At 32.5% G+C, this 20,675-nt stretch overlaps 1 protein-coding gene across 9 annotated transcripts in view; it reads right to left on the bottom strand.

Annotated features, from left to right (window-relative positions):
- The window catches only part of DIAPH2 (diaphanous related formin 2), a 1,054,294-nt gene that overhangs the window by 758,818 nt on the left and 274,801 nt on the right, over nucleotides 1-20,675 (bottom strand). For all 9 annotated transcript variants that reach the window (XM_030305030.1, XM_030305024.1, XM_032592287.1 and 6 more), the window contains 4 exons: nucleotides 20,185-20,293; nucleotides 8,169-8,279; nucleotides 2,415-2,533; nucleotides 334-450 (listed from right to left, as the gene is read on the bottom strand). In XM_030305030.1, coding sequence (XP_030160890.1) covers nucleotides 334-450; nucleotides 2,415-2,533; nucleotides 8,169-8,279; nucleotides 20,185-20,293 — 456 coding nt within the window. The remainder of the gene's footprint in view (nucleotides 1-333; nucleotides 451-2,414; nucleotides 2,534-8,168; nucleotides 8,280-20,184; nucleotides 20,294-20,675) is intronic.

Below are 20,675 nucleotides of genomic sequence, written 5' to 3'. Positions count from 1 at the left end.
CTTAAAAGTTCCACCATAGACACCTCAGTGCTTACTCTGTGCTACCATTATCTAGCAAAGAAAATTCATCACAAGGTCAGTAAAATCTGTTGGGTTCTTTCTACTAAATGTCCTGTTGCTGGGGTATGCAGTTTTATAAATAGATCCTTCTGGCCCAATTAAAAATAAATTAATGCCTTTTAAAAAATGTTACTCAAAGTCACCAAAGTCTCATACACTATTTATGTATGTATATATGCCTCTACTACCTAGGATGTACTACATTATCAGTTTCCCTTAACTTAGTCAAATTCAAATCATACAAATACTAGTACTCTCAGAACTTCCTCTTACCTGATATAATAATCATTTCTGATAAGCAAAAAATGTTGTAGAATGGATAATAAGTAATTTTCAGCAGCAGTATCCTTCAACATGTTATACAGAAGATGATACACTTCATTCATATCAGTGGAATATAAGTAAAGGAAAAACACTAAAGTTCTTGATGAAAATTTCACTCATAACAAAAGCAATTTCATGTTTTTTAAATATTGATTCACCATTTTATTTCCATTACTGTTTCTAAACCTTCAACTGCATGATCCAGTATTTTAAAATTTACATAAATAAATTAAATCTATGAAATCACTTTAATCTTTTAATGAGAGAAACAGACTTAAAAGAGCATTCTAAAACCATTTAATCATCAAAACCTTAAGCAATTAGTTATCCATTATATTTTAAATTTGAGATGATAGCTGGTATGATTGAAACAGCAATGCCATTAGAGAAAATGGTTTACTCTTGATCTTCCTGTGGTTGTGATAGAGGGCCTATATTATTCACATAAGCCACTATCCCTCTATTTTCACTGCCACATAATACAGACAGTAAAGGAGCATTCTGTGGACTGCTAAAATATCACAAACCAGTTTTATTTTATACTGATAAAACACTAACTGTGAAATTGTTACTGTTTGCATTTATTTGTATTTCATCATTTAATAAAAATGGAGAGTAAAGACAAAAGAACTTGAAACATACTTTTCTTAGGAAATAAAAAGAGTGGTAAAAGTTTAGATTCTTCTAGTAAACTAGATAACAGATTTCAAAAATGGATTCACTTTTATAATAAAAGTGAGGACATAGAAAATTGATGTAAAAGAAAGGTAGAAAAGGAAATGTAATCTAACGTTCTAAAAATAACCTGAAATGTCAACATTTTCTCTGAAGTAGAATTAAGTATATGATGGATTATTTCTTATACCCCATGTAAGAGTGTTGTATTAAAGTCTCATAAGGTCCCTTAAGCGGTTACAGAATGGAACCCAAAATAGCTTTATGGTGAAGTTTGATTATAAGAGAAATCTATACAAAGCAAGGAAGCAAGATATATATTAATACAAAAAGCATTTAATATTATGAAAATGTCGACTAGAGTCACTAATGCTGGATAAGAAATTAGTAGCGTTGATCCCTTATTATAATGGCATCGTTATCCATCACACACACATTTATCTAATACTTCTAAGACACTTCAATAGTAGCATTGGAGGAAAAAGATGAAATATAACATTTCTGCCCTCAATCTCATAGGGGAGCAGAACTATACATAAATAAGACAGAAAGTACTGTGAGTTTCAAGGAGAGGAATATTCCAGCTTTTCTTTCTTTGTTTCTTTTTTTTTTTTTTTTTTTTTGGCAGTGCAGGGAGGAAGAGGGAAGAAGGTATCATAGAGAAAAATTCCATCTCAAAAGTCATTTTAGTTTTGAAGTGTTTCCCAGTCTCCTCCAAATTCCCTAAGTAAGAAATTTACTGAGTGTGAAACAAATGGCCAGCAATGCTATGACAACCATCTTTTATATCTAAAATCTTGTCATATAAAATTGTTGCCACAGGAAGATTACACCTGGTATTTGACTCAAACGCTTCTACCACATAGCCCTGTTATAGTCAGATACTGTCACATCTAAACATTTTTTTTTACTAAGGAACCAAAATATTTGTATTGAGACTAAGACACTTATTTGAATTGAATTGTATCTCTAGATCATTTGAGTAACTTTTAATAAAACTGAAGAAGCATATTACCTATAGTCACATATGAACTCAGTGAACTTTTCCTCCCAAATTCTTACATTTGAGGTATATGCCTTAGACTCTTGTCTATTCCAGACTATTAAACTGAATATATCTATAATACAGCAAGCCATTGTGCAGATTTCAATATCGTCTGTGTAAATCATCGGGATAGTCTGACAATTCCTCAACATGAATCTGAAGGACAGCATTATAGAGAGGTACTAATATAAATAAATGGATATAAATTGGGCTGGCAGACAAAAACCCTAATAATGGTCCACACAATCACCCACAAATCCCTTTTTCACAATACATGCAAAATGATTTCTGTGGCTTGTCAAAAGGATATTCCATTTCTGCTCGAATGTCATTGAGACGGTGTGATAATTCAGTCAGGTCGTCTTCTTTGTTCTCATCAAATACTTTCAACTGAATATCAAGCTCATCATTCTCTTTTTCTTTTAGATCCTAATATACAAACATAAAACTACAGATGAGTAACAGTTTGAAAACACCATACTTTGGTAATAAAGCATAGACACTATTATTCATTTATATACACAGAAGTAATTTTAAATATTGACCCAGGCACTTAGTTTCCTGAGAGAAAGCAAATGCACTATGTATTTTCCTATTTTAAAATTAAAGAACCTCATTATATTAATTGCATTTTCTTTTCATGACCCAGATTTTGATTATTTATATTAAAAAAATTAACAATCACTTTTACAGTTGAAAAAAACTAATTGCTAACAATCCAATTTGAATGCTGTCATTTTTGATTAAACATACTCATCAAAGATAGCAAAAGAACTCATGCAGTTAGAATATTCACATATGCCTCTGGCAAAAAATGCAAATACAGATCAATTGTACTAATGAAGAATAAATGCAAGGATATATTCAAGCACAACAGTCCCAAGTATGGTGTAGAAAGTTGTGTAAAGAAATCTTAAGTGATATTTTGTGATTTTGAAGCAAAAAGGCATCAGGATTTTTTTTTATCAAGCTGCATGTCTAGCCTCCTCCCCCACTTTTTTTTTCTTGGCCTAATCACAAAATACCAACTTGGGCATCAAAGATTTGTTTTTGGAATACATTATGAGCACATGGAATACAAACCTCTGATAATTTTCAAAATAATAGTATGAACAAAATCTTTGGAAGCATGCCACACTAGAGATTGTTGGGCTTAATATATATCACCTGGAATATGTTTTAATATGTGTCCATTAAGTTGCAGCTTTCAAAACCCAAATCGATAATCACAACTGTGGATGCTCAAGGGTGATACTGAAAGTGGGACTAGGATTTCAGAGCTGAGTTTTAACTCTAAAAGGAAATGCAAGCATGGTGTATTTCAAATTAGATCAACAAAACAAAATAGGATTCATTTCTTGTTTCTACTTTTATTCATAGAACAATTATAAATGGAAATATAATGCTATTACTAAAGCCAAATGCAAATGTATGCAGTTTACAGATTTTTTCTAATATTCACATAATTTAAATTTACATATAGAACATATGAAAATATGTATTAGTATGTTTCTATAATTTCATATAGGATAAATGACAAATAAATGTATTTACACTTAGTTTCCTCTTTAGGAATAACTTGCTTTTGGTCTAGTTTTCCACTTTTCAATCTGTTGGAATGCAAAATTTCCTACCATTGGTGGAATGTTTTATCAGGTGATTTCAGAACTCCAGTCAGAAAAGAGCAGAAGCCAGAAATACCCAGTATGTTGGTCATTGCAGAAACAATTGTTAACACATTTTACAATATGGACTTTTCCTTATTTTTGTCTTATGTTATAACATATTGTTATGTTCCTTCTTAGAGGCTTACTATAAAACTTGAACACTTTCAAATATGTTTGAAAACAGAAAAATCTAATTTGAGTACAGCCATTTAATTAGCATCAGAAATTTTATAAAACATGGAATCAATCTGATTAAATATTTTCTGTAAAAATAAGTGGCTAAATGTTTAATTGTTTTTAATTTGGACAACACATTAGTTATATAAATATAGTTCATATAGCATATGAACATATATACCACAATATTAAAACACAGATATATGGGCTTCTGAGTGGTTCAGTCAGTTAAATGACTGACTCTTGATTTAGACTCAGGTCATGGTCTCATGGTTTGTGAGATCAAGCTCGGCTTTAGGCTCAGCACTGACAGTGCAGAGCCTTCTTGCGATTCTCTCTCTCTGTCTGTCTCTCTCTTTCTGCCCCTCCCCCCACTCACTCACACACACACTCTCTCTCTCTTTCAAAAATATATAAATGAACATTTAAAAATTATTAAAATATATACACATAGAAATGTGATACCTTATATTGCTTATTAATAATCTCCATTAATACAAATATATATGCATATATACATACACAAACATATATAAAGCTTCCATTCAGTCAAATGTCAAACCCTGAAAAATATATCCATAAATTCATGATGAAATAAACATTTAATTAATAAAGTTTTTATAAGCACAAATATGATATCCTATAAAAGGAAATGGAAATGCATCACTAAAGTTTTATATTTAAAAATATATATTATCATAACTGTACTGAATTATATTATTAACTATGTAAAATATTGTAAATATGTTCAGTTCTTTCTTTAAACAGAATTGCTGTATAGATATGGAACATTTTTGACAGATTCTGTAAAACACATATTTAAGTCTCTATAACATAGTGTATTTCAAAGGAAATTCCATTTCCAGTACATGACTGATTACCAGTCAAGCAATCAAAATTGAGTCTTCAACAGAATAAGAGTTTGTTGTTTTTTTTTAAACAGAGTAAGAATGCATGATGCTTACAGACATAATTTCTTACTCTCTTGTTCTTTCACAAATCTTATTTACCTAATATTTTCTAAACTTATTTAACTAACTGTATAGTGTGTAACAACTCACTAATCCAAATTGCTAAAGCAAATTTATGAACAGCATTTTCCATATAAATGAAGTATAAACTCCCTTTAAACACCATAATTTATCAATAGAGATGGGGGAATATTGAAAATAATTTTTTACAGAATACAATTTTTTTTGCTCAAGGATTTTATTTCAGTTTTTTTTCAATATATGAAATTTATTGTCAAATTGGTTTCCATACAACACCCAGTGCTCATCCCAAAAGGTGCCCTCCTCAATACCCATCACCCACCCTCCCCTCACACCCACCCCCCATCAACCCTCAGTTTGTTCTCAGTTTTTAAGAGTCTCTTATGCTTTGGCTCTCTCCCACTCTAACCTCTTTTTTTTTTCCTTCCCCTCCCCCATGGGTTTCTGTTAAGTTTCTCAGGATCCACATAAGACTGAAAACATATGGTATCTGTCTTTCTTACAGAATATAATTAAAATAATCCTTATCTTGAGGATTCTGATTATTGTATGAAAAACGTTTCACTGTACTATAATATTACAATGGTCTCAGGGGTTATTAAAACACTAAGAATCATTCTCTCTAACACTTAATGATTATAGCTATGTTGTTTTTAAGTTTTTATTTGAATTCCAGTAAGTTAACATACAGTGTAATATTAGTTTCAGGTGTACAATACATGGATTCAACATGTTCATACAACCAGATAGGTTTGTGATAATTTTTTATTCATGGACCAACAATTTGAATTAGCCTTAGCCACGTCTAATTTGCTGTTTTGAATATGATACATTCTAGAAAATTAGGGAGCTCCTCCTGTTAGAATGGTGTATAAAGTAACAATAAACAGGAATAAAAGTGAGGATTTTAAAAACTCTCCTATGAATATATTATTAAGCTTCCATGCATGTGTACAGATGTTTAATATTAACAAAGTTCTAGAAGTTTAGGCTTAAATATTTAGGAAATTAGATAGTGAGTCATTTAGATAATTGACATAATTAGGTACATCTAATGTACATTAAAGTATGACCATTCAGACCTTTGTTCCAAATGTGATGAAAAAACTACAAGAACAACATTAGTGGTGAAATCTATGGTATTAAAGAAAGAATATCTAACCTTCTGGGTCTATCTTTCTGGATTCCGATTCTCATATATAAGAAATACCTAGGGAGAGTTTATTTTTCTTTTCAAACCAAACATCTCTGCCTTACCCCCAATGAGATTTTGATAGATTATGTTTAGGGGTACATGTTCAAATTCTTTAGTTGATGACCTGGGCTGTATTTAATCATATATCACTCTATTGTCTTAGAAAAAAAATTGAGAATCCTTGTTTGTTGCTTTCCAAAACTTTAGGAGGCAGAAACATGACACTTTCTTCTTTTCTCTTGCTGAGGAAACAATTGAGATCTAGGAATCAGGACATACTGAAGAGATGTGACACTTAAAGAAAAATCTAACTGGATACATATATTAGGAATGCATATATTAAGAAGTACATGTTGCCACAAAAGGCTTAAGCTTAGAATCACTGATGCAAAATCCTCATTGTCAGTGTAAACAAGTGAGTAACATACCATGAAACCACTGAACCCAGCAAAGATGAACACACCAGAGAAAAGTAGAAAAGGACAAGAGTTACCATTCATACCCTTTCTGAAAATAGAACTTAAATAAACTGAGAGTCACAGTTTTCTCAATCAGATATTCAGTAGTATAAGGCAGAAAATGAATATTCAATTATAATAGATACAGGGAAATAAAAGAAGAATAATACCAACAACTAATGCAAAAAATGTGGCATATTAGTAAATGAGCAGAGGATGTTAATGAGCCCTTGTAGCCAGAAAATGTCCAAAGACATTATTACTCTCTTAGAAACAGGACCAGCCCAGTGAGGACAAGCATGGAAGCCAACATCTCAAAAGCCACACTAGAATCAAGACTATAACATTATCTGTAGCTACCTAAGCTCACAGACTTTTCATGAGGAAAGATTTGTGACAACACAAGAATGCGGGTTACACACACCATAACTAGTGAATGTGCCTAAGTTACCTGCATAGTGAACCTCAATATAAGTCACTTAAAATGTTGTTTTGATTAACTGCAACCAACTCCTTCCTTTTTAAAGTCATGGGTTAAAGGACCATTCAAAGTAGAACTGAACTTTTCTAAAACCAGATACACCAAAGCATACATCTTATCAAAATGGGTTTCAGTAGACTCAAGTCTATGGTACATTTTATGATGATGAATTCCAACTACTTTCAGTTAAGACTATCAGAGCATGAGTTACAGATGCATGCTACACACTCATTCTTCACCATGAAATGTCCCTTATTTTGGTATTTCTAGTACTTTAAGTATTATATACATTTATATAACATATATATAATACGTACATATATATATATATATATATATATTTGCGTATATGTGTACATATTATATACATTTACTCCCTTTTGCTTCTTTTTTCTCAGGTGTGAGACTAGTGAGTTTAAACAAATGTCTTTTAACAATGCCATGTTTAAACAAAAATCCCTCTTCAGTTAACATATTAGACAAAATAAAAAGTCACATTAGTTGTATTTGTGCTTATAAGTGTACTTTATCTCAGATCAAGCTGTAAAGTTATTTCAAAAATGTTAATTATTGCATATATTCATATTCAATTTAAGGAATTATTTTTAAGAAAAGTTCCTACAGCATTGTAACAAGAATACCATTCTTAAGAAATGTGTATAGAATATACGAATCCAAATTCTATACATACTTAATGCTGAATATAAACGATATCAATCTAAGTTCAAAGAGGAAAGCAAAAACTTTTAAATGAAAATTGAGACTGCAGAAAAAGAAAAAGCAGCAGTCTTTTATGTTCTCAGTATTCAAATTCAAAGAAAAGAAATTCCCTTTCGACTTTGAGAAAACAAAACAAAACAACAACAACAAAAAAACCACCCACATCACTCTGGATACATTAGCTGAATTCTGAATCATAAGTTGTATAGAGAGACTGACATTACTGCAATATAGAAAAGCTTACAAAATATCTAATGCTTTATAAAAGCAAATAGAACAAGGTACACTTATTTTACTCTGCTGCAAATACTTTTGTCCAATGAGAGAAAAACATTAATGTTCATTAGCATAATAAATGTGTATACACAACTTACTGGTAACATTGTTTTTAGTCCTGAACGCAGGAATTCATTCCTTAAATGTATTCTAAAATCAAGCTCATAGGGTGAAGTGACAAGGGCATTTATAAACTGCATGCAGGCCACCTGCAATTAGAAAGCAAATTTTGTTATTTTTTTTTTCATTAAGGGAATATTTACTTACTGCATTCAGATCATTATTTTTCCATTAGCTAAAGGCATACATACATATACTATAAAAAGAAATGTAAATTTTTACATAAGTATAAGGATGATTTAGTATAAACAACAAAATTAACAATTAAGTTTCTAATGTCCAGAATAATTTTAACAAAAATATGGATGGCCAAGTATTGCTATGTTTTGCCAAACAATATGAAGGAATATTGAATTCTCTCTGAGAAGCTCAAAGTTCCAAAAGTCTGCATATATAGCCCTTTAAAAGATCATGAAATGTATCTTTCATACCCAGCTGTCCTCAGAGTGCACTTGGCCTCAATTCTATATGGTTATAAACACTTTTCTAAAATAAATCAAATAATGTACCCTGATATTACACAGGGAACAGTGATAACTTGGAGCTATTATATTGATTTATACTCTCACCATCTATCATTGGGATACACTTGCAAAAAATATAAAGTTTTAAAATATATGATTGGAGGAATTAATTTACTGTGTATAAAAATGAATGCAAGTAAATTAAGATCAACTAGAAGGCACTGTGACACCAATGCCAAAGTGCATTGCATGACAAATAGAAGTGTTTGTTTTTAAGTGAAGGTGATTCCTTAATTATATTAACACTGTAAAGAACGTTTGGTTTTTCTTACCTTCTAATATTGAGGTTCCCTACTATAAAGGGGACTTACTTTCTGGTACTTGCAAGCTAGAAGGGAATCAACAAAGTGCTAATTGCCAGTTGATCCATACTTTTTGGGGAATGCTGCTCAAGTTTACGGCAACTAGATAATAGTTTAAGTGATGAGCTGCACATTTAAATTGATCATTCTTTTTTTTTTTAAGTTGATTTCTTTATTTTGAGGAGAGAGAGAGACAGAGAGAGCAAGTGGGGGAAGGGCAGAGAGAGAGGGAGAGAGAATCCCAAGCAGGCTCTGTGCTGACAGAGACTCAACCAGGGACTCAAATTCACAAACCACGAGATCATGACCAGAGCCAAAACCAAGTCAGACGCTTAACTGACTGAGCCACCCAGGCGCCCCTAAATTGATTATTTTTAAAGTATGCAGTGAGTGCACTGTACAGTGTTCAAAGAGTTGATTGCCAGAGAACTCCTGGAAAACCAGATTTGGTAAAGATGTCAAGTATATATAGGAGACACAAATAAATAATAGTATGAGAAAAACAGATCAGCAAAAGAAAATATTTCAAATGTATTTTGACTTGACCTATCCCACCTATCATTTTAATAGTTATTTTTCAAGTAGAAAGAAAATATTAAAAGGTTTAAAAGTACAGTTCCTTTAAATATTTCTTTATTAAAAATACAGTATTCCTTTCATTTTTACATATGTACCTTAGCCATTTAAGCTGTTTTTAGGGAGAATAGTCCATCCACTTCACATCCAGGTTCAAAAATAAAAAGTTGTATGTTTTAAAGGGGATGACTAAAGTTGTTTCTAACATTACTAAATATCTAAATGGCAACTGAACAATGTAGTCCAACTCCTATGAATGCTCAAATGTCAATATAAAATACTTAGACAATTGATTAAAAATACTTGCTTTATTGTAAAAGACATTTCAAATAAGTTATTATGATATTTATGCCTTAATGGACTAGTTAACCTTCTTACTTACAATAAGAAAATATGTAAGTCTTTATATAGTTTCCATAGGATGGGATAAAAGTTTGCATACTGTACATATTATTAAATATATTATCATTGCATGTGCTTGAATGATCCTTGTTATGTTACAACTATGACATGACCAAACAAGCCAAAGTACATGTCTAATCCAAAATTAATAGAGAGAAAAGTTGCCATCTGCTAGGATTGTTTTTGCCAGAAGAAATTCTAGCTTAATGGCTTGTATTAATACCCTACAAGAGAACATTTCAATAAGAAACAAGTTAATGAGTCTTGGAATTGTACCTTTATACAAATAAAAGTATTTAGATCAGGAGATGATAAAAATAGTAAAAATCAATAAAATTAGGGGCGCCTGGATGGCGCAGTCGGTTAAGCGTCCGACTTCAGCCAGGTCACGATCTCGCGGTCCGTGAGTTCGAGCCCCGCGTCGGGCTCTGGGCTGATGGCTCAGAGCCTGGAGCCTGTTTCCGATTCTGTGTCTCCCTCTCTCTCTGCCCCTCCCCCGTTCATGCTCTGTCTCTCTCTGTCCCAAAAATAAATAAATGTTGAAAAAAAAAATTAAAAAAAAATCAATAAAATTAATGAATATATCAACATAAAAATACCTTTACATTTAATAAGACAAATACTGCAATACTATAAAATACTTTACATGTGATGTATAACTGAATGCTAAAAAAGAAGTGGCATTTAGGGGAACCTGGGTGGCTCAGTTGGTTAAGCACTGACTTCGGCTCAGATCATGATCTTGCAATTCTTGAGTTCGAGCCCCGCATCAGACTCTGTGCTGACAGCTCAGGGCCTGAAGCCTGCTTTGGATTCTGTGACTCCCTCTCTCTGCCCTTCCCCTGCTTCTGCTCGCTCTCTCTGCCTCTCTGCCTCTCTCTCAAAAATAAATAAGTTTTTAAAAAATGTTAAAAAAAGAAGTTGCATTCATTGACTATAAAATAATTAGAAGACAAAATAGGTAGGAGACACTTTGAAGTCAGCAATTTAAAGAAATAATGGCACTGGTTTATCAATGTACTATTTATTGTTTATCAAATTCTAATAGACATATAATTAAATATAAATAACATAAGGAGAATAGTCATACCATCATGTCATTTTCCAACATATTCTGTTACAGTGATTCCCTCTTATAAAGACATTTATAGTGTATGAATGTGAAGAACAAAAAAATCATCTTAAGTATGTCTATCCCTTTATGTTACTATGTAATTACTGCCCTTTTTAGAGGACATAACAAAATCAATCCAAAACCAAAATAATTGTCACTATTTACAAATACAAAATTAAATTTTATTTATTTTTTTTTAATATTTTTTTCAACGTTTATTTATTTATTTGGGACAGAGAGAGACAGAGCATGAACGGGGGAGGCGCAGAGAGAGAGGGAGACACAGAATCGGAAACAGGCTCCAGGCTCTGAGCCATCAGCCCAGAGCCTGATGCGGGGCTCGAACTCACGGACCGCGAGATCGTGACCTGGCTGAAGTCGGACGCTTAACCAACTGCGCCACCCAGGCGCCCCCAAAATTAAATTTTAAAAATAGAATTCGTTTCAATGCCAGAATATATTATTACTTAAATATAAACACGAAACAGCCATTATGTAGATTCTGAATATTTAAATACAGAACCCTAAACTATTATTAGTATTATTCTTTTTAAAAAAATAAATTTGAAAGCACATTTATTTATATATTTTTTAATTTTTATTGTTGAGAGAGAGAGAAAGAGGGGGGGGAGGGAGAGGGGAGGAGCAGAAAGAGAGGGAGACACAGAATCTGAAGCAGGCTCCAGGCTCTGAACTGTCAGCACAGAGCTCAATGCTGGGCTCAAACTCACTAACTGCAATATCATGACGTAAGCCAAAGTCGGACACTTAACAGACAGACGCACCTGGCGCCCCTGTTCTTATTATTAATTACCAAACAATATAGAGACTTTATATAATTCACCATTTAATGCCTTCCTCATAAAAACCGTTCAACATAAGTGTTACTATTATTCTTAATTCACAGATGATGAAGCTGAGGTTCAAAGCAGGTAACTTATACAAGGTCAGACAGCAAAGAGAAAACTCATGATTCTAAACCATATCATTTTATTTCAAATACAGAATAATTTCCAGCACATTCAAATGCCTCATTAACTCCATTCATAGTTTCACACAAAAAAAGATTTTAAGGATGGGTAATATAATAAAATTTAACTATTGCATTGTTTAATATACTGGAAATATCTAGCTTTGAAACTATTAATTAGAAAGCATACAATTATTTCAATAATATATTGTCTAGTATATAAAGTGCTTATCATGTAAGTCAATTATACCTCTATTTTAAAGAAAACAAAACAATGTGGTTATCAAAATGCATAATAGATTACAAACAAAAAAAAAAGAGGAAAGGTAGAAAACAGTTCCCAGAATGTGTTATATTCCACTATATATGTGTATATGTGTATATATGTGTATGTGTGTATACATATATATACATCCTGAACAATGAAGTATGGGTAGCATCCCATCATCCAAAATAATGGTCTCCACTTTCCTTTACTTCCTGCCACGCCACTCCCTATTCAGCATACATTTGCATACAGATACAAACACACACACACAGGCTAGAAATAGGCTATTCAATATGGGGCCACCAGTCACAATTTAAATTTAATTTAGTTACAATTAAATAACATTTAAAATTCAGATGCTCAGTCACACTAGCAACGGTTCAAGTGTTCAAAAGCCATATGTGTCTACTGGCTACCACACTGGACGGCATGAATGAAGGACAATGCAGAAACTTTGACTGGATAGCATTGCACTAGAGGCTTTAAGGAAAAAGTCTTCTGCCTAATATCTAAAACCTAAGCTCCAAAGAAGTACAAAACTCATTCCCAAATAATGATAGTTTCAGAATTGGTATGTTGAACTTCCAAGCGTATAAATCTTTAAGATCATGATTGAACTATATTGTCTGCTTATAAGGCAAAATCAATCTGCTTTAAAAAAAATCCAACCCCAGAGATGCAAAATAAAGAATATGTGATTTTAAAGCGGAGAGACTGCCTAAAAATGCCAAATACTCTGTTCTGACGTGTTCCTTTAAAGATAAAGAAACTGAAAACCTAGAAATACTAGATGATTCACCCAAGATCATGCAGCTAATAAAAAGCCATGAAGACTGAACTAGAACTCATGTCTCATGACTGTTTGGGATTCTTTGTACAACACTACAATGCACAAATCTGGCATTGCTGAATAGCATTTTTCCTTACACTGGGAAGAAAAGCAAGTACCCTTGAACTGAATATCACAAAGTCCATTTTTCCAGATTCTTTCTGTTGCTTAGTTTCTTTATAATAGGTCTAAGTTTCAAAATGGTCTGCCATATCTGTTTTAAATATAGCTTCCACAAGAATTAAAATGTAAACGTCACAGTAAATCAGCGAATTTTGTCCATTATTAAAAAATATGGTAGGATAGGACCAAAATTCTGATTCTTAACCACTAAAACAGTTTCTTTATTTGTACTTCAGGGGTCTCCTTTTCTACATGATAAATATGCTGCCAAATAAATGCATGAATATGTATAGATAAAAACCACCAACTCTGCATGTGAAAAAGATCCAATAATTTGTACCATGTATAATTATATGCTAAACTGAATTATTATCAGTTTTTCCATCACATTAGGATTATTCCTTTACTATAATAGTATATTTTCTTTCTACAATAATGGTCTACATCCTTTAGTCACAAGATGCTATTGTCTTCATCCTGCGGTATGGGATGTGATACAGAGTGTGAAATACCACAAATGAGATTATAAACTTTGTAAAGGCAAGTTCTGCATTCATTTAGGATTTTCTGTTTAACCTCTCATTGCCCTCAATACAATGATTAAAATATAATGGATGAATGGTAATGAGATATCTCAAATTTTAATAGCATGAGACACAGCAATACAAAAAAAATTGTATTCCATTTCTTACCAAAGTGGTAGAGAGGGGAACTATTTTAACATGAAATATCCTCACAAAATTATTAGAAAAATGCTACAAACTTTTATTTAACTTACCAGGTCTGAAAACTATACAAGCATCTATCTCTCTGTTTGATCACAATTCAAAGAGCTATGGAGTACAATAATTGCCAACTCTAGGGCATTCTCAGACAGATTATCCATATTGCCACTAGCTGTGACAAAGTGTGCTTTTAAAATTTTATTGACACTGTCACACACTTGACCTTATTAAGTACTTTATTGACATTAACAAGGTCTTTCTTTATCTTACCCCAGCAGGAGTTAGGAAAAAAGATGGTTTAAGTCAAATAAGTACAAAACAAGAAAGATACAAATGTACAGAGCAAGTTAATTAAATCAGGAAATGGAGAAAAAGTCCAGGCAGATGAAGCCATGTACAAAGGTATGGAGGTAGAAGGAAAAAACAGTATAAAATGTTCAGGATTCTGAGCTCACTATGACTGGACCAAAACATATAAGTAGAATAGTGGTGAAGTATAAGTAGAAGAGTGGTAAAATATGAGGCTACAGATATGATGATGTATTTTGATGATGATGATGATGAAGTATTTTGTGTGTAGTAAGACTACATTTTAATCCTAGAGGTTATGGGAAGATCTTGTTGGATTTTGAGCAGTGATATGACAAGAACTGTACTTCAAAACTATAACTCTGTGGAAGATGATTTAAAAGGGGTTGGAATAAAAGGTAGAAGATATTTAAGAGTCCAGAAAAATGGCAAAATGGTGAGATGTGACAATGCACTGAAATACACAAATGGCAGCAGAGGTGGAGGGGAAGGGATACCAATGAAGGAAAGAACAACACTAAGGAAGTAGAGTTGGTAGGATTTGGTGACTGAAGGAATGGTGAATGGAGAAGAATAGATTCAAAGATGACTATAATGTTTCTGGTTTATACTACCCAGTGGATAATGCTAAGGTAACCAGGATTGAGAATACAAAAGAAAGGCAGGTTAAGATTGGAGAGAGGATTAGAGTAGGAAGGAGAAGGATGAAGAATAGGCAGGTAAGTAGCATTAAGGACAATATTGAATTTGAAATTCAGCCAAGAGGCAGCTGACCATATGGGGGGTCTGTCTGAGTCAGTAGAATTTGGAAAAGAAGAGTTCAGAGAAATTCATCATATAGAAGTACTAGATGCAAGTCATAAGGATGGATAAGGCTGTCCAAGGACAATGTACAGAATGAGCAATGCAATGAACCAAAGCAAAGGACCAAAGAAGTGAGAATTAAGCTCTTAGGAAGCAGTATATTTTAGGGCCAAATATACAGACAGAAGATTTAAAAGATTTAAAAATATAAGAGACAAAACAAGGAGAGGTTAGTATTATGGAAATTGTAGAACGAGAGAACTTTGATAGGAATAATCAATAGTGTCAAATGGTGCTGAAGATGCCAATATGACAACTTAAAAAGTGTCTTGCTTTTTATATAATGGAGGTCACTAGTGACCCTCCATGACAAAAAAAAAAAGATATATTTGACAATTAATCATCTTTGAAATAGACATAAAAGGAAAGACATCCTTTAAGTCAGAAGTTACTTTTATATGAACTTGAAAAATGACTACATTGTATAAATATATCTATACAGCCCCCCATTATACTAAGTCCACTCTAAAAATGATAGTAATATAAAACTGTCAATAAATAGAACAAGTTTCCTAAGTGCTAGCAGGTATTCATTCAACACCTAATATTTAACACATTCATTTACTTTTCCACAAATTTTCTCCTTATTCATAAGCTGTAGCACCTCGTTTTATTATAAATTTACCTGTACTCACAAATGATAAATGATTTATCCAAGGCTACATCCTCCGTGTGATGGCATGAGTGCACTAATAGCTAATTTACAAGTATGCTTAGAGTAAAATCTGAAGACTTGAGAACCACTATGAAAAAAATCAATCTACAAAGAATCAGTCCATATATCTAAGGGTTTGTCTATGTAAGCATGAACATTTTTTTTTGCACAGAACTCTTTCTGAAATGAATTAGATAATTCCTACATTCTTAAACAAAATATCCTAGATATAATTATATAATTATTTTCTTGCTGCCTCAGGGGTGTGATTGAATATGTGAGTTAGTGAGCTATGATGTAACACAGAGATGCCTGCAGGAGCTACTGAGGTGTGTAGGGCTACTTGCTTAGTTTTAATAAGGTGAGGTACTGTGTAGTGGTTAAGATCATGTACTTTGGAGCCACACTCCCTAGTGTCTAATCTGGACTTTTGCTCCTAATCACATTGTGGCCCTTGGAAAGTTATCTAACCTCTACGAGCCTGTTTCCTCATATATAAAATGGGGATACTACTATCTTTCTCCTAGAATTGCTGTGAGGTTTAAAACGAGGTAAAGTGTAAAGCATTAGAACATGGGTATGTGATGTATACATGCTATCTTTAATTTCTTATTTTTATGATGTCTCTAAGATATCCAGTTAAGCATTTGGACAGGTAAGTTTGAAAAGAGAGAGAGAGATGAGATGGACTTAAAATTCTGGGGAATCACTAGAATATAGCTGGATGCTAAAGCTAGAGAAACAATTGAGAACATTCATGAGAAAAATAAAATACATATGTATGCATACAAGTGTATATATGTAAATGTACAGATATATGTCTAAACAAAAGTGATAAGAGGGCCAAAGATAGAACAGAGAGAAAAAATACCCAAGAAAAAGAGGAGAAACACATGAAAAAGAGACAAAGCAGTTAAAGTAGTCAGAGAGCAAGGAGAGAATGGGGACCATAAAGCCAAAGGCAATAAAATTTTCAAGGAGGGAGGCAATTAATATTGCCAAATGATGAGGATAAGAAAAAGGCCATTGGATTTTGAAATTAGAAGATCACTGTTGACCTTTTTAATGACTTTGAAAATCCTGAGTTGTAAAAGGAAATTTAGGAAACAGAGAAAACAAGTACAGATGATTCTTTTAGAGACTGGGACTATGAAATAAAAAAAGGAAGGTGAGAGGTTGGTTCAAAGAACAAGTAAGATCAAAAGTATTGCAGTATGGGTAAGAACTAAGAATGCTACTTAGCTGAAGAGAAGTCAGTGAAGAGAGAGCATATGAAGATATATGACTTACTGTCTCTCTGTTTCTTGAACTATTGCAAATTATGAAAATCCTATCACAAGTACAAAATTTCCCTTTAAAGATGACCTTGAAAACTTCTATGGGAAGTAAATAACCTGTTTTAAAATCCAAAAAAAAAAAAGAGAAAAATGTAGACAATTGTTATTTAAAAATATAATTAGTGCTGTATTTTAACAGAATTACTTCCTGCGACTATAATAACATTTTGAGAAGTCTCAGGGTACTACAGAAATAGAAAATGTAATTCTATTACATTTAAAATACAGCACTAATTATAATTTTTAAACAATAAGTTTAAACTTTTGTGTTTCATTCTGTATTCTGAAAATATTTTTGATATTTTAGATGAAATTTTTTTCATTGACATGAAATAGTTCAAATAAAAAAAACCCCAATTCACAATTTCTGTAAGAGTGATAGGCTTTGCATATAACAAATTACTAATTTTTGTAGCTCATCAAACTAGGAAATTTCAGGGGCACCTGGATGGCTCAGTTGGTTAAGTGTCTGACTCTTGATTTCCACTCAGGTCATGATTTCATGGTTTGTTAAGTTTGAGCCCTGTGTCAGGCTCCGCACTGACAGCATGGAGCCTGCTTAGGATTCTCTCTTTCCCTCTCTCTGCCCCTACCTTGTTCATGCTCTCTCTCTCAAAATAAATTTTAAAAACTTAAAAAGTATTTTTAAAAGGAAGAAAATGCAGTATACAAATGATTCATCACAAAGACCTGGATTCAAATTACATCTCCACACTTCAATAGCTGTGTGATTTTGAGTGACTGATTTGAGTAAGTAATGAAAACATTGAATGTATCTAAAACACTTACTTCTCCTATACATACATTGTGGGACAAGTACAAACTCCTATATGACTGAATGCCAGTGATATTTAGTTAGGTAAGCCCAACTAAAGAAACAAGAACAAAGATTTCAAGAAGTCATCTAAAACGTACAGTTTTCAGGGGAACCTAAGAGGCTTATTTGGTTGAGCATCCAATTCTTGAATTTGGCTCAGGTCATGATCTCACGGTCATGAAATGGAGCCCCACGTTGGCCTCCATGCTGAGCATGAAGCCTACTTAAGATTCACTCTCTCTCTCCCTCTCCCCTACTTGCTGTGTCTCTAAAAGAAAAAAGTACAGTTTTCAAATCTTTCAAATCTTTTCAAATATTTCAGTAGAGATATTAAAAATTTTTAGAAAGGGGCGCCTGGGTGGCTCAGTCGGTTAAGCGTCCTCCTTCGGCTCAGGTCATGATCTCGCGGTTCATGAGTTCGAGCCCTGCATCAGGCTCCGTGCTCACAGCTTGGAGCCTGGAGCTTGCTTTGGATTCTGTGTCTCCCTCTCTCTCTGCTTCTCCCCTGCTTGCATTCTGTCTCTGTCTCTGTCTCTCTCAAAAATAAATAAACATTTAAAAAAAAACGTAAAAAAGAGAATTTTTATATAATGTACAGTATATAAGTATATATATTATATAAGTATATTATAATATATAATAAGAAGTATATTTTAAAAAGGAAAGCAGAATGAAATATCCCAATTATTTAAAATGTAATACATTGGACATAAAAGGCACACCATAAAAGTTTACCCAAAATGATAATCATAGTTAGAGAAAAAACAACTAACAAAGATCCTTAAATATTTAAAGAGAGATTATAGTTTTGTAACACTACAGTATTCTCTTTGGACAAACCAATTCATCTATCTGCTGTAGTTTCAAACCCTGGCAAAAAAAAAAAAGATACTAATAATTTATAACACAATAAAAAATTAAAAAATGAGAAAATAAATTGTTTTACATTAGATAAGAAATTTTAACATTTAAACACTCCCTACTAAATAATTTGATAAAATTAAATGTGTAACCATCTTCTCTTTGTTGAATGATACTACAGTAGTTTAAAAATTAATTCAGAAAAAGATAGCCATGGTGCATTAAATGGTAAACAGTGTCTAAAAGAAAGAGATGAGCATCAAAGACCAAAAACCCTGATGTCAAATTTTAAGTCTGCCACGTACAAGCTGTATCAGCATAGATAAGTTATCTAGTCTCAATAAGCCTATTCATCTCATAAACAAAATGGACATGATAATAAGGCCTACACAGCTCAGTTGTTATGAGAATTAAATCAGATAATTTATGTAAATTAAAATTGTTAGTCCATGATCTCACACAATAAATATGGTCAATAAATATGACTTCTCATCACTCAAGAACAAAGTTATCTTCATAAAATGGGTCTATTCCTGAAACCATCTAAGAAAAAATAGTGAGTTTTGTCATTTTCTAAATAAGACATTTAGTCTTGGTATATACAGGGCTATCAGATAGACCCTGACCAAAGAGTTGTAATTCACCCCCCACCAACATTCTAGTGAATCATATATCTGAATGTTGTGTGAATGACATAAAGAGAGATATGCTTAGTTTTCCTAAATTTCTACAATAAGCCCACAGACTTCATCAACTTATGTTAGGATAATAGCATTGTCTGAATTGTTGCCCTATTACACGTGATTATTGCTAAAGCTTTAATTTCAATGGTTTATTTTATTTTTAATGTTTATTTATCTTGAGAGAGAGAGAGAGAGAGAGAGAAGGAAAGAGGCAGAGAGAGGAAGAGAGAGAGAATCCCAAGCAGGCTCTGCACTGCCAGCACAGAGCCTGATGCAGGGCTCAAACCCATGAACCAAGAGATCACAACCTGAGCTGAAACCAAGAGTCAGATGCTTAAACAACTGAGCCACACAAGTACCCCAATGGTTTATTTTCTTATTTACTAACTTTCTTCCAAATATTAATGATAATCATACTCACCATATTATAATAACTTGAAATAGTTTTCCTAATTTTAAACAAATTGTTACTCTCACAGACAAAATTTCTAGCTTTTATAAATGACCAAGCAACAGGAAGAATTTAATTTTTATGTTCCATTCTATTTAAATACTAGAAATAATGGAGTTGGCATCATACAAAATGAGTACTTTAAATATAACCCCAGAAGCCGTTGAAGACAAAATGAACTCACCTGTAATTGCAAAGCTTCATGATTTTCTAATCCTTCCACAATAGGTGAAAATCGTTCCCTATTATTTCTTTCTGCTGCTGTAGTTATTGCCCCTAAAAGTTTATCAAGACTACACACACACACACACACACATACACACACAGAAAAAAAAATAGAAATGAGAAATCCATCTTATACATACATTATGATATGCATTATCTTTCAGTCTTCCCTATTTCCTTTCTAGCACTTGATGTTTATAAAGACCACCACAATTTAAGAGTTGTGTTCCTTCCTATCCACATATTTCTACAAGTCAAATATTGATAGTTTTAAATAATTTCAGGCCATCAAAATGAAAATTCAATTAAAAAACTTTAGGAAAATAAATTTTCTAGGTTATAATTTTTAAAAGATCCTTAGTTGATAAACAGTGAAATTTAAAATTTCAGGTTTTGATATTTCATGTGTCAACATGATTATTAATAATCATTTAAGTATAATATGGCATA

The sequence above is a fragment of the Lynx canadensis genome, chromosome X (genome assembly GCF_007474595.2).
Source record: "Lynx canadensis isolate LIC74 chromosome X, mLynCan4.pri.v2, whole genome shotgun sequence".
In the NCBI taxonomy this organism is placed as follows: Eukaryota; Metazoa; Chordata; class Mammalia; order Carnivora; family Felidae; genus Lynx; species Lynx canadensis.
The sequence above is the reverse complement of the archived record's forward strand: the minus strand, read 5'-3'. Positions and strand labels throughout refer to the sequence as shown.